The following is a 14,208-nucleotide window of genomic DNA, read 5'->3' as shown; positions in this document are numbered from 1 at the left end:
TTTCTGGATTAATTGAGCATTGTTGTTTTTTTCTAAAGTGACAATTAAAAATGTGCAAGTTCTGAAATGAATAACAATCATCTTTTATTTTTATAAGGTACATAAATAAAAGTGATACAGATCGTACAGAATACCGTCCTTCATGTCCTATGTAACGTAGAATGTAAGTACATGTAACAACACAAGACGGTGGTGTGAAAAAGACATGCATTAAAAGTTGCTGAAACTTACTAAGAAGAGTGAATAGAAATTGCACCATATCTGTTTTGAACATATGCTTATTAAATCGACAAAGATGAGCATACTAGATCTACTTATAGGTAAAGGTCGGTTTTAAAGGTCATGTTAAATAAAATTACGGGTACACGTTATACCGTAATGCCTTCTTCTGATTGGTTGATATTTAAGTCAGTTTCATAACATGTTGAGAGGTCACTGATTGTAATGCTATTTAAGCAAAAGTTTAACTCAAGAAATTATGCCTTTCTAACTTCAATTCGACGATATTTGTGGTAAAAATGGACTTCTGAACTAAAACTTAATGAGTTGGTAATGTTTTGCAATTTTACGCAAATTAATGAAAATTTAAACTTTCTGGTTTCCAATACTTAATTGGTCCTTCGCCAATAAGACTTTCCAAAGAATTTAGCCCATATAAAAAGTATCTCTAAATTCTTTGCGCATCTTATAAATAAGACTTAAAACCAATGAAGTGAGCCCAAAATGTTGTCTTTTATGATAATTGCTTATTTATTTAACAATCATGTGCCTATGCTTTCAGTATTACAGTGCTTTCCATGGGAATTTATTCAGACGCCGTGGGACCAATAGGGTGGGGAGGACTGTCCTCTCTGTACCTTTAAAAAAAAAACATTTTTAGACGCCAATTACATAATTTGGTGCACTATGACTGTTGAAAACATCAACTCTAAAGTCATGGATAAAGATTTATTTAGAAATTGTTTTTTTATTGTTTAAAACCTTTTTGTATAGATAGTATAATTCTGACTTGAACAATTTTCCAATATAATTTTTATATATATATATATATATATATATATATATATATATATATATATATATATATATATATATATATATATATATATATATATATATATATACAGTCAAAACCCAATGGCTTGAACTCGCTTGGCTCGAATTTCCATTTGGCTCGAACTCTCATCAAAGCATCGATTTTTTATTGCTAAAAATTTATATAAAATTATGTCGGGTGGCTCGAATTGGCGAGGCTCAAATTATCGGATGGCTCGAACTGTTTTCACAGTTCCGGTCACAATTTTCGCACGTTCTTTTGTTCGGATGGCTCGCACTCGCTTCGGGTCGCATAAACTGTTAATCAATAATGACCGCTTGATTAAAGGCACGCAATAATTGATAAAACAGCGGTTGTAAACATGTCATCGACTCAATCGCTAATTGATTTGAGTAAAAGATGAAATAAAATAAAATATTGGTACATTCAAGAATTAAAGTATTAAGTATTTGGTTCGTAGTTATTCAAAAGCAGAAAGTAGTACAAAGTAGTACAGATTTTAAGCAGTATGTGTACTTTTCAACTAGAGGGAAAATGTTGGTAAACAACAGTTTATTAGAAATCGGATGGCTCGATCTTTTGTTGCCGCTCCTGATGAGTTCGAGCCATCGGGTTTCAACTGTATATCAATCCGACTCTCTTAGTTTTTACTTACTACTTGTACATTTTCTTTTTATTACTCAATAATCCTGTATATTCTATTTTTTAAAGCAAACTCAGGTAAATTTAGACAATAAAAGTGCTCAAGAATTTCATAACAATTTTTTTCTCACGTATAAAATGAATTTTGGCATAAGTGGCTATTTAAAGATTTGATGAAATGCTCCACTTAACATGCATAAATCAGATGACGTGATGTGTGCGTGTTTATACATCATTCAGTACACCCATGCTTCCATGCAAATGACATGTTGTACATGCATTATTTTTCGGGCCCTTCCGATTGAAACAATCAACAGGATATTAATTAGCACTGTTTATTTGAAGCTAGAATTTGTCAACATTACGTTAATATTAACATTCGGAAGTGTATTTTGAATAACAATCGTGTTAACTTTAACATCTGTAATGGGTTTCGGATTACAAATTTATTTATCTTCATTGGAGATTTCAACAAAACATTAAAAGCTGAGTAATGAATTCAACAATAGCTTGTTAAAACACTTAATGAGTCGAAACAATGTTTTGACAGTACAGTGCATGAAATGAACAATTTCCACGAGGATTGCAGCCGATTTCCATCATCATTCTTCTAATAAACTGGCCAAGATTTTTGTGGCAATTACATGTACGTCACGAGTTGTCTGCATAATTTAACTACATTTATTGCATGCTTTCGAATGCTGTCCCTAATAAAGCAGGGGCTCTCATTGGTCAATATTGATTGTCCAATACAATGACGCTTCGCCTTTAGGCGGGCTTAAGTTAGGTAAAGCTATACATGTTATTGGCAGAGGATGGTAAATAGGCTTTCAAAAGTTTTGGCGAAGTCATTATTGCTTTGATCTTTAGAATGGCTAGTTGCAGAAACTGCACAAATACACTGATAAGAAAAGTTAAGGCGCACCGCGTACTCTGATTTCGAAATCAAAGTCCCCTAGCGAAGGATTGTTAAATGGCCTGTGGAAAGCACTGGTATTATGGTAAAATAAAATTCCTTATTTAAAAACATTGGCATTCATTTATCATCAATATTTGACAACTAATCAGAATGTTAAGTTACCACATTTCTTAATCTGTGAACATTATGTCTATAGAGTCTGTATGCAGTATATTTCTCATGATATTCAAGATACTGATGTTTATATGATATAGAATGATAAGCCCAGTTTCGTGGAAATGTTGTTTTCAAACTTGATGTTTGGCATTTATAGTGACAGTGCTATAGCTGATGATGATGATGACCTGCGTGGAGGAAGAAGGTCATCGCTTTCAGGCAAAGACAAGTAAGTTCACAGGACTTGTTCAGCATTTACAATTTAAAGCATTATTTTTTTTTATTATTTTAATATGGACTATTTAACATCAAGCATGTGATTGAATGAATGAATATCATCAATGTTCAAGTCATACTTTTAACATGGTGCAGTCAAACATTAATTTGAATTAACTTAAAGCCTCTATAACGCTTAAAATCGACGAAAATTTTTAAAGTATTTCATAAAATAAAGTTTAACAATTAAAAATCAGTGTTCCTTATGGCAATTTCCAAAATTTCACTGCCAGATGTGGTCTAGTAAAATATATGTTTGTAGATACAAAATGCTCGTTTTTATTATTGTTTTGCATATTTAATTCCAATTTAATGTCCCGCAACGATATCTATTCATACGACACGTCATGAACACTAACACCACCATTTTCGTGTTCGTGTGTCATATGAACAAATATATTCGCGGGAATTAAAATGGAATTAATTATGTCACAAATAAATAAAAACGAGCTTTTTGTATTTACGAAAATCTATGTAATCATACCACATCTACATGTAGCGTTGAAATTGTGGCTTTTGCTTTTAGGAACACTGATTGTTTAGGTGTTAACTTTATTTTACAAAATACTTTACGAAATGTTCTTTGATTTTGAGCGTTATAGAGGCTTTAAACTTTTGATGCCTGCATATGTACAATGTGACTGCGCTTCTTCAGATTTGGTGTTATGGAAGCAAGTTTTTAATAGGTTCCTCTTCCCTAATATAAACTGCAATTATAGGTCGGAAATAAAACCTAATTGCAATTATAACTATTTACTTTACAAACATGTAACTTTCTTTTTTATAAAAGACTGTGATCAGTGAAATCTACAAAAGCATGTTTAATGTTGGCCACAATTAGAAATACATAGCTGTTTGCAATTGCTGCCAAAGTTGATGAGATTTTCCAACTAAATTTCTTTGTCAAAATGTACGACTTTTTATGCCTCCGGTAGGGTGGCATATAGCAGTTGAACTGTCCGTCAGTCCATCTGTCAGTCTCTGCGTGAGTCCAAAAACTTTAACATTGGCCATAACATTTGCAATATTGAAGATAGCAACTTGATATTTGGCATGCATGTGTATCTCATGAAGCTGCACATTTTGAGTGGTGAAAAGTCAAGGTCATCCTTCAAGGTCAAAAGTCATAAAATAAAATCCAAGGGAAGTTATAAGTTTTAAAAGGGAGATAATTTCTAAACCTGCCAAATGATATATTGAAATTTTATTTCAAAGCGGCGCAATAGGGGGCATTTGTTTGTGACAAACACATCTCTTGTTTCTTCCTATTCTTCTATTTGTAAAAATGGCTAGATAAAGTCTGTTCTTTCAATAAGGTCATTTTCCTTTGTCACCATTAGGACTTATGATTGTACATGGCCATGCATTTATCTTCATGAATATAAATAATTTTATAGTAATGAGTGATAATTAGTTGCCAAATTACATGTTATTTAGAAATAGTGACATCAAAGAAAAAATTAAACACAACAATGAAGTACATGAACGGTCTTCTTGTTAGGATAAGTAAGAGGTAGGGTGATCCTTCGAGAAAAGGGAAATTTAGAGGTCCCAGTCATTATATCTCAGTGGCATATTTTCAATATAGCCCTGTTTTCCTCCTTTATAAAGTTGGTACCCTAAAATGGCAACATTTCCTACGCAACTATTTTCTCCAATTGCAAAATGAAAATTTCCAATTCCCATTCAAAATTCCCAATATAAACAAAAAATCAGCGATCCCAATACTTTCTTTTTGCCTCACCACTCAACTGAGGCTCAGAAAAGTTAAGGGTATTGTTAACCAACAAGAAAAATAACTGATGCAAGCTTTAATGAAATATATTCATTAGTTCCTGTTGTCAGAATACTTTTTTATGTTGGAAAAAAGGAACCTGATAAAATGTATGATTTTTGCAAATCATGATCAACGATGCAAGTCACACCTTATAGTATTTCTGAACAAAATAAAAATGATTCCAAAGTGCAGCACTCTAACTAGCTACAGTTTAATAGCACAGATTCACATCCAGGGTAAATGTCAGATGTTGATTATACCAATGTTTGATCAAGGTCAGAATCTATTGATGCAAACCTGGTTCAGTCCGAGGCAAGTTGTCCTAGGGAACCTGACGCTAAAAGTCCTGATTTTGACAGTGAAAGCTGGTGCCCTCAAGAATGGCTTTAGTTGAAAGAATGTTCAGTTTAATGAACTTATTGTTTACAATTAAAAAAACAGTCTTTTGCAGGAATGACTCACAAATTTGATGTTAATTTGTAGCTGTTATGATAAATCACTGGGTATTGAACGGATTGACAAGATTATTGACATTTTCAAGACCATGTTCATTTGTATCATAGGAAAATTAATCTGCACAATTAATGCATAATCAGTAAATGCATTGTATGAAGAAATTGTAAAAAAAAATTCTTTTTAAGTTTAATTACTATAACTAATGACTTGTACATGAATTATAACGTTCTCAGCATATTCCCAAGTTAGTTAAAAATGATGCTGATTTTCCCAATGTGACCAGTACCAGGGTGCAGGATCAATGGGTTTTCAGGGTTAACATAACATGTGCTGGAAAGAATGTAAACCCACTGTTAAGAACTTTATTCGTGCAAATATCTTAAATTATAAAAATACATTTGCAAAAATCTTTAGTGCATGAAAGACAGTTTTTCATGCAGCTTGTGCCAATATCTTAAGATTTAAGAAATAAATCCTTGAATATGTCTGAAATCGGTTCCAAAGTTTCACATAGCATGCTGTACAACCATGTACATGAATGCTGTATAGTACATCGAATTTTTTGCGAATAGCACAGGCTTATTAAATAAAGTTATTCTGATGTATTTCACATTGCCATAATAAGCAGTTTTAAAAAGTTATTTGAAATAAAGCACCACTTACCGTTGTGTTTACATCCATGCCTTTTGAGTTATGAGGCCTTGAAGCCAGTAAGGGCAACTGTACAATGTTCAAGCGTCTTTTAAAAAAAAAAGTAAGACTTGGATGTGGTAATGTCTAATTGTCTCTGTATATTAAAAACATAATTATAGTGCTTGGAATGTATGTGTATTTGTTTTATTGATGGTTTTGACAGGTTAAACAGGAACTTGAGTGAAAAGAAACGAAGAGACCAGTTCAATATGCTGGTAAATGAATTGAGCACTATGGTGTCGACAACTAACAAGAAAATGGACAAGTCCACTGTCCTCAAATCCACTATATCATTCCTGAAGGATCATCAAGGTAAACAATTTATGGATTGCATTTACATTTTTAGTGAGATATTTCATTTATTTGATATAATATTTAAAACTTCAAGCCTTGAATTTGAGTTGAAACATTAAATTTTGATGTTTCTGTTCACATTTTTTACGATCAAGATCATCTTTAGAATGCATTCCAAATGATAACTAGAAATGGCGCGGCAGAGGCCAACGCGTATCCCCACGCCGAATGTTTGACCTAGGTGTGCCCCAGGGTTGGTAATGGGGCCATGCATAGCTGAGATTGACCGTATTGTCATAAGAGAAGTTCAGTATCAATTAGAAGTGAATTGGTGAAGAAATGAAGAAGTTATAGTAAAAGGCAATTTTGGGTGGGTGTGGTCTATGTGGGCGGGGCCCCAGGGTTGGTAATGGGGCCAATGCATAGTTGAGATTGACCGTATTGTCATAAGAGAGGTTCAGTATCTATTTGAAGTGAATCGGTGTAGAAATGAAGAAATTATAGTAAAAGGCAATTTTGGGTGGGTGTGGTCTATGTGGGCGGGGCGCCCCAGGGTTGGTAATGGGGCCATGCATAGTTGAGATTGACTGTATTGTCATAAGAGAAGTTCAATATCAATTTGAAGTGAATCGGTGTAGAAATGAAGAAATTATAGTAAAGGCAATTTTGGGTGGGTGTGGTCTATGTGGGCGGGGCCCCAGGGTTGGTTATGGGGCCATGCATAGTTGAGATTGACCCTAATGTCATAAGAGAAGTTCAGTATCAATTTGAAGTGAATCCGTGTAGAAATGAAAAAAATATAGTAAATGGAATTTTTTGGTGGGTGTGGCCTATGTGGGCGGGCGCCCCAGGGTTGGGATTGGGGCCATGCATAGTTGAGATTGACCCTAATGTCATAACAAAAGTTCAGTATCAATTTGAATTGAATCTGTGTAGAAATGAAAAAATTATAGTAAATGGAAATTTTTGGTGGGTGTGGCCTATGTGGGCGGGGCGCCCCATGGTTGGGAATGGGGCCATGCATGGTTGAGATTGACCGTATTGTCATAAGAGAGGTCCAGTATCAATTTGAAGTGAATCGGTGTAGAAATAAAGAAGTAAATGTAAAATAACCTAAAAAATGAGTGATAATTTCTGACGTGGCCCCACCCCAACCGCTATAACTTTTGACCCAGGGGTCAGATCAAAATTCCAAATAGTGCAGGGTCGCACATATGCTCATAGCTACCATGTGTGTAAGTTTCAAGGTTCTAGTGCTTTTAGTGTAGGAGGAGATAGTGGCCAGGACGGACGGACAGACGGACGGACGGACGGCGGAGATAACCACAATATCCCCACCTTTTTTTCAAAAAGCGTGGGGATAATAATATTTATCATATAGCTAATTTATTGATCAATAAGTATGATAAGGACTTAATCATTTATAACTTTGATTGTTATTAAGCTTTCAATTACAATACATTTAATATGTTTAGAAACTGCAAATCAAGCTCAGGTTCACGAGATAAAGGAGAATTGGAAACCTTCATTCCTTACAAATGATGAGTTCATGCATCTCATGTTAGAGGTAAGCATTGTATGATGTTTTTGTTGTATATTCCACTGAATTGTCTTATTTTATGTGAGCCCGGCTCCGGAAAACAGGGCGGAAAGCATGTGCGTAAAGTATCATCTTTGATTGAATTTTCCATTTGAATGAGTTTCTTAAAACTGAAAATTCAGTCTAGGCAGAAAGTTGTGTCCCTGATTAGCCTTTGTTGACTGATATGACTAATCTGGGACTATACTTTAAGCACATGGGTGAAGCCCTCTTTTCACATAGCTTTGCTCATATTTACTATTTATAATATTATGTATATACATGTATTTTGAAGGAGTTCGAAAATGTGTCATAGTATTTCAGTCAGCATAAATTTTTGACATAAATCTGTCAGATGGAATAAGTCGATAGAACTGGAGTTCATGATATGTATAGTACATGTAGCCATAGATTTTAGGATCGACTTAAGCACAAACAATAGAAGATTCTACAATTTGTTTGCCAAGAACAAATGTATTGCAAAATGCTGGGTCATACTTGAAACTAGTGTACACGTTTTATTTATAGAAAAAAATACAAATTCCCTGTCTTATTGTTTCAGGCACTTGACAGCTTTCTACTGGTGTTCACTCAGCAAGGCCTCGTCTTGTATGCCTCAGAGGGTGTGACATCTCTGTTAGGACATTTACCAGTAAGAAAAGGCCATTGTTCAAAATATAAATATACCAAAAAATCGAGAAACCACTGAGAAAGTATAGTCCACCAAAAAAAGATACTTATTGCAAAAACATGATATACATCTAGATCACCACTGAAATTGAGTCATTTTTTATTGGCCAATTTAAACCTTAGACTTGTTCATTATAATATGTTCCTAAGTTAAGTGATAATTTGGCTCATAGTCAGACCAGTCAGTACCAAATAATTCTGTTGATTACGCCAGTTAAATATTGCACCTTATATCTGCTTGATATAATTATATTATTGGTAATGGGGGCTATATAATAGTCAATTTGTCGGTCCATCGGTCGGTCTGTCCCGAAATTTCATCCGATCTTCACCAAACTTGGTCACAAGTTGTATCTAAATGATGTATAGGTCAAGTTTGAATATGTTTCATGCTGGGTCAAAAACTAGGACACGGGGTCGCTTAGTGTGTTTTAAACCGAAAGATTGTCCGGACTATAACTATGTCATTTATTGTTAGATTTTAAAATAACTTGGTGCATTTGTTCACCATCATGGGACGGTGTGTCGTAAGAAAAAAATACGTCGATATCTCCAAGGTCAAGTTCTAACTTGGAGTTCAAAGGTCAAATGCTTGTCCAGGTTATAACTTTATCATTTATTGTGAGATTTTAAAATCATTTGGCAAATTTGTTCATCATCATTGGACGGTGTATCGCGCGAAAGAATTACGTCGATATCTCCAAGGTCAAGGTCACACTTTGAGGTTAAAGATCAAAAATGGCCATAAATGAGCTTGTCCAGGCAATAACTATATCGTTCATTGTGAGATTTTAAAATCATTTGGCACATTTGTTCACCATCATGGACGGTGTGTCGCGCGAAAGAATTACGTTGATATCTCCAAGGTCAAGGTCACACTTTAAGTTCAAAGGTCAAAAATGGCCATACATGAGCTTGTCTGGGCCATAACTATGTTGTTCATTGTGAGATTTTTAAATCATTTGGCACATTTGTTCACCATCATCGGCCGGTGTGTCGTGCGAAAGAATGACGTCGATATCTCCAAGGTCAAGGTCACACTTTGAGTTTGAAGGTCAAAAATGGCCATAAATGAGCTTGTATGGGCCATAACTATGTCATTCATTGTGAGATTTTAAAATCATTTGGCACATTTGGTCACCATCATTGGACGGTGTGTCGCGCGAAAGAATAACATAAATATCTCCAAGGTCAAGGTTACACTGTGAGTTCAAAGGTCTAAAATGGCCATAAATGATCTTGTCTGGGCAATAACTGTGTCATTCATTGTGAGATTTTAAAATTACTTGGTACATTTGTTCACAATCATTGGACAATGTGTCATGCAAAAGAATTTTGTCAATATCTCAAAGGTCAAGGTCACACTTGGAGTTCAAAAGTGAAAAATGGCCATAAATGAGCTTGTCCGGGCCATAACTATGTCATTTATTGTGAGATTTTAAAATGACTCTGTACATTAATTTTGTTCACAGTCATTGGACGGCATGTCATGCGAAAGAATTCAAGAGTGCAAAGGTCAAAATGGCCATAAAATCGCTATAAATTAGATTCTCTTGTTTTGTGAAGGCAGCATGCAAAATAGTCTCACTGTCTGTGTCAATGCGGCAGGTGGGGGTATACGTCACGTCTGTTACAAAGCTCTAGTTCCATCTATATCGTAGCAGTGCAGTATTATTCTTATATGATGGTACCAAATTTATATTCACTCGAAGGTTGTAAAATGTAAATTGTGCAATAATGTTTTTAAATATATATATTTTACGGTACCATATCAATAAATAAGTTTTCTAAACCAGATGAACTAGCATGTTAGTGGTATAGAATTTCTGGAGAACGTTATAACTGAATTATCTTGCTTCAAAAACTGATGGAACATTTTTACAAATTATTGTAAATTTAAAATTAAGTTCTATTATTATTATGGAAATAAAATTAATTGATATGTAATTGTTATTATGTCTGTTTTTTTAGAGTGACCTGATAAATCAGAGTATCTACGAGTTCATAGACAAGTCTGAGACAGGCAGCGTACATAACATCTTGTACAACCAAAGAGTTTCACCAGCTAATGACAGCTTTGACAGAGGTGAGATACAGCGACATCCTAGTCATGTATAGTGATGGAGTGTGTGTGATGTCTGTGCTTGTAGAATAATATTCAATTGGAGATTTAATTTCTTTTTAATTTGGAAATTATATGTTAAAGTAGTGTGTCATGTTCATAAGTCATCAATATTGTGGTGGTGTCATTTGCTAGTTGCTGCTTGCAAACTCATCAACAAACTGGGCTAATAACCTTAATGTAATTGAGCCTGGCTGTGGGAAAACAGGGCTTAATGCGTGTGCAGAAAGTGTTGTTACAAATAAGCCTAGGCAGTCCCTACAGGGACCTAATCAAGAACAAAAGTTTAATTTTATGGGATTTTTCGCTTAAAGGAGGTACAAAATGTATCTTCTAAAAAAAAATCCAGTGAAGTCAGAAAGTGTTGTCCTTGATTAGCCTGTGTAGACTGTACGTGGGATGACTCTTTAGGCACATGCATTAATTCCCATGTTCCCAGAGAGAGCTCAATTATAGATATATCTCATATGATGAACTTGCTTAGACGTATAATGTTGTGTTGGTAGGGTCAAGATCAGCGTGTAAAAAAGAAAACTGGTTTTAGCTTAATAAATCAAGAAATAAATTCACACGTAGATTCCTTATAAGTATTTAATTATGATTCTTTGGTGAGGTTAGAACTGCAAGTGTGTTGGTATGGGTTAATAGGAACAATGGGCAATCATTCATACATATTGCTTGACTTTGTCTCTAAACTAGGATGTAAATGTTCACTAAGCAAATTAGTTTTGGTGAAATAATTGTTCTAGCTGATTACATGCAGCTTAATATTTTAAAAATCTAAATAATTAAACGCCAAAATAAAATATGTCAGCTTCTTGTTTGTAGTGCAGTATATCTTATGTTCACAGCCCAGCCCAGCTCTAGCGTTTGTTATCGTTTATATTACATATAACATATCATAATACATTGTTTTTTAGTCCCCTACCGGTTTCACCGTAGGGGACTTATGGTTTGCACTCCGTCTGTCTGTCTGTCAGTCAGTCCGTCTGTCACACTTTTCTGGATCCTGCAATAACTTTAAAAGTTCTTAATATTTTTTCATGAAACTTGAAACATGGATAAATGGCAATATGGACATTGTGCACTTCATTTCATTTTGTTCCTACATCAAAACTTCTGGTTGCTATGGCAACAAATAGACTAAAAATACTGCTAAAAATGGTGGTTTTCTGGATCCTGCGATAACTTTTTAAGTTCTTCATATTTTTTCATGAAACTTAAAACATGGATACATGGCAATATAGACATTATGCACGTCATTTCATTTTGTTCCTACGTCAAAAATTCTGGTTGCTATGGCAACAAATAAAAAAAAATCTGACAATGGTGGATTTTCGGACAATGGTGGAGCCGGTGGGGGACATATATTGCATGGCAATAGTCTTGTTGTTCCTTCTCTAAAGTGTATTACGGAACCAGCGTTCCGTATTTTAATTTTCATTCAATAGATTACGCAATTTATAACGTATACATGTATCACAAAAGACGTAATTAATGTGCCAAAACACACCAGTTTTAGCTAGACACTCTGGATTTTAGGGACAACAATTTTGACATGGAACGTTTTTATTTAACAGTTAAATATTTTTGAAGCATCAAATTAATGCAAAACGTATTTTGGATTGTATGTTTGTCATGCAAAATTGGAAGCTTTTATAAGAATAAAATTATTGTAATGGCTTAATTTTATTGATCACCCTTGGCTAAAACTGAATGTAAACACCATTTTGTTCAGTTGAAGTTGCCTGATCCTTTTAAGATATGAAAAATTGGCCTGGCTAAGCGGGCAAATAAAATTTATGTTTACCCGCTACATACAAATAACGGCTCACTTGCTATGTCATTTTGTTACTATTTATAGTAACGATATGTAATATTCACTAGTGATTGTTTTTTGACTGTGATAATTAATCATATAATTGCATTTTCATTGTAAGATTGATTTGTATAGTAGCACATTTTTGCAAATGACGGTTTCATTTATTTTGTTTGGATGTGATTCACATATATTGTGTACACGATTTAACTGTATTTAAGATCAAATGTATGGATGACATTATGTATAGCATTTATCATCGTTTAAGTGGTATATTGTATAAACTTGTGTTGTTGTTTTTCCACAGATGGAAGTCCCATATGTTTTGAGTGCAATCTCCTGCGAGGCATGATTGATCCCCGTAGAACTCCACAGCAGTACGAGAAAGTTCTCATGCGCGGGAACTGTCGGTATATGACAGCTGGTACTGGTAGGTTTTAAAAACTTAAGTTTTCTTTATTTCATTAAAATGCTTGAAGTTTTTTAAACCAAGGATATTATTAATTATACCTCCACAAATGAAGTTTAGGGGAGTATAATAGGAGTGAGCTTGTATGTCTGTCGGTCCGTATTAAGTGTCCGCTCTCTAATTCAAGTTGTTTTCATTAGATCTTCACCAAACTTGGTCAGATGTTGTATCTAGATAATGTCTAGGCAAGTTCGTATATGGGTCATGCTGGGTCAAAAACTAGGTCACAGGGTCACTTAGTGCGTTTTAAACATTGAGCATGGTATCCGCTCTCATATTCAAGTAGTTTTCATCCGAGCTTCACCAAACTTGGTCATAAGTTGTATCTAGATTATGTCTAAGCCAAGTTCGAACAAGGGTCATGGCAGGTCAAACACTAGGTCACGGGGTCACTTAGTGGGTTTTAAACATTGAGCATGGTGTCTGCTCTCTAATTAAAGTATTTTTCATCTTATATCTTTACCAAACTTTTTCAGAAGTTGTATCTAGATTATGTCTTCACCAAGTTTGAACATGGGCCATGCCAGGCCAAAAACTGGGTCACGAGGTCACTTAGTGCGTTTTTTAACATTCAGCATGGTGTCCGCTCTCTAATTCAAGTAGTTTTCATCTGATCTTCAACAAACTTGGTCAGAAGTTTTATCTAGATGATCTTAAAGCCAAGTTCGAACATGGGCCATGCCAGATCAAAAACTAGGTCATGGGGTCACTTAGTACATTTTACACATTCAGCATGGTGTCCGCTCTCTATTTCAAGTAGTTTTCATCCAATCTTCACCACACTTGGTAGGAAGTTGTATCTAGATGATGTGTAGGTCAAGTTCGAACATGGGCCATGCCGGGTCAAAAACTAGGTCATGGGGCACTTAGTGCGTTTTAAACATTGAGCATGGTGTTAGCTGTTTTTTGTGAAGACAAGATGCAAAATATTCTGTATCAATGCGGCATGTGGGGGTATTCGTCACGTCTGTGACAAAGCTCTAGTTTAAGCCTGATTTTTTATTTAAAAATGTCAGATCAGCTTTATCCGAGCCGGTGAGCGTTACATGGACATTAATAATTTGAATTATCAGTAAATTTGTTTATTGTGTCATGTTTTCTTAATTTCTAAATCAAATGTACATACATTTTCTTCAGATTGTCCTTAACAGGAGCCTGTTGTTTAGTTCACTGCATAATATGGCAGCCATATCTGACAATGAAAATATGTCTTAATTTCATTTTTAGCTCAACTTTACTCCAAGTAAAGACTTTAAAAC

General features: G+C 34.7%; 1 protein-coding gene across 1 annotated transcript in view; it reads left to right on the top strand.

Moving 5' to 3' along the window:
* The window catches only part of LOC127853879 (circadian locomoter output cycles protein kaput-like), a 35,001-nt gene that overhangs the window by 2,228 nt on the left and 18,565 nt on the right, over window positions 1-14,208 (top strand). Inside the window, exons 2-7 of the mRNA XM_052388679.1 lie at window positions 2,932-3,003; window positions 6,140-6,288; window positions 7,746-7,837; window positions 8,412-8,501; window positions 10,511-10,625; window positions 12,788-12,910. Coding sequence (XP_052244639.1) covers window positions 2,932-3,003; window positions 6,140-6,288; window positions 7,746-7,837; window positions 8,412-8,501; window positions 10,511-10,625; window positions 12,788-12,910 — 641 coding nt within the window. The remainder of the gene's footprint in view (window positions 1-2,931; window positions 3,004-6,139; window positions 6,289-7,745; window positions 7,838-8,411; window positions 8,502-10,510; window positions 10,626-12,787; window positions 12,911-14,208) is intronic.

This window comes from Dreissena polymorpha, chromosome 12, assembly GCF_020536995.1.
Source record: "Dreissena polymorpha isolate Duluth1 chromosome 12, UMN_Dpol_1.0, whole genome shotgun sequence".
Taxonomy (NCBI): domain Eukaryota; kingdom Metazoa; phylum Mollusca; class Bivalvia; order Myida; family Dreissenidae; genus Dreissena; species Dreissena polymorpha.
This window is presented reverse-complemented; position numbering and strand designations above follow the sequence as displayed.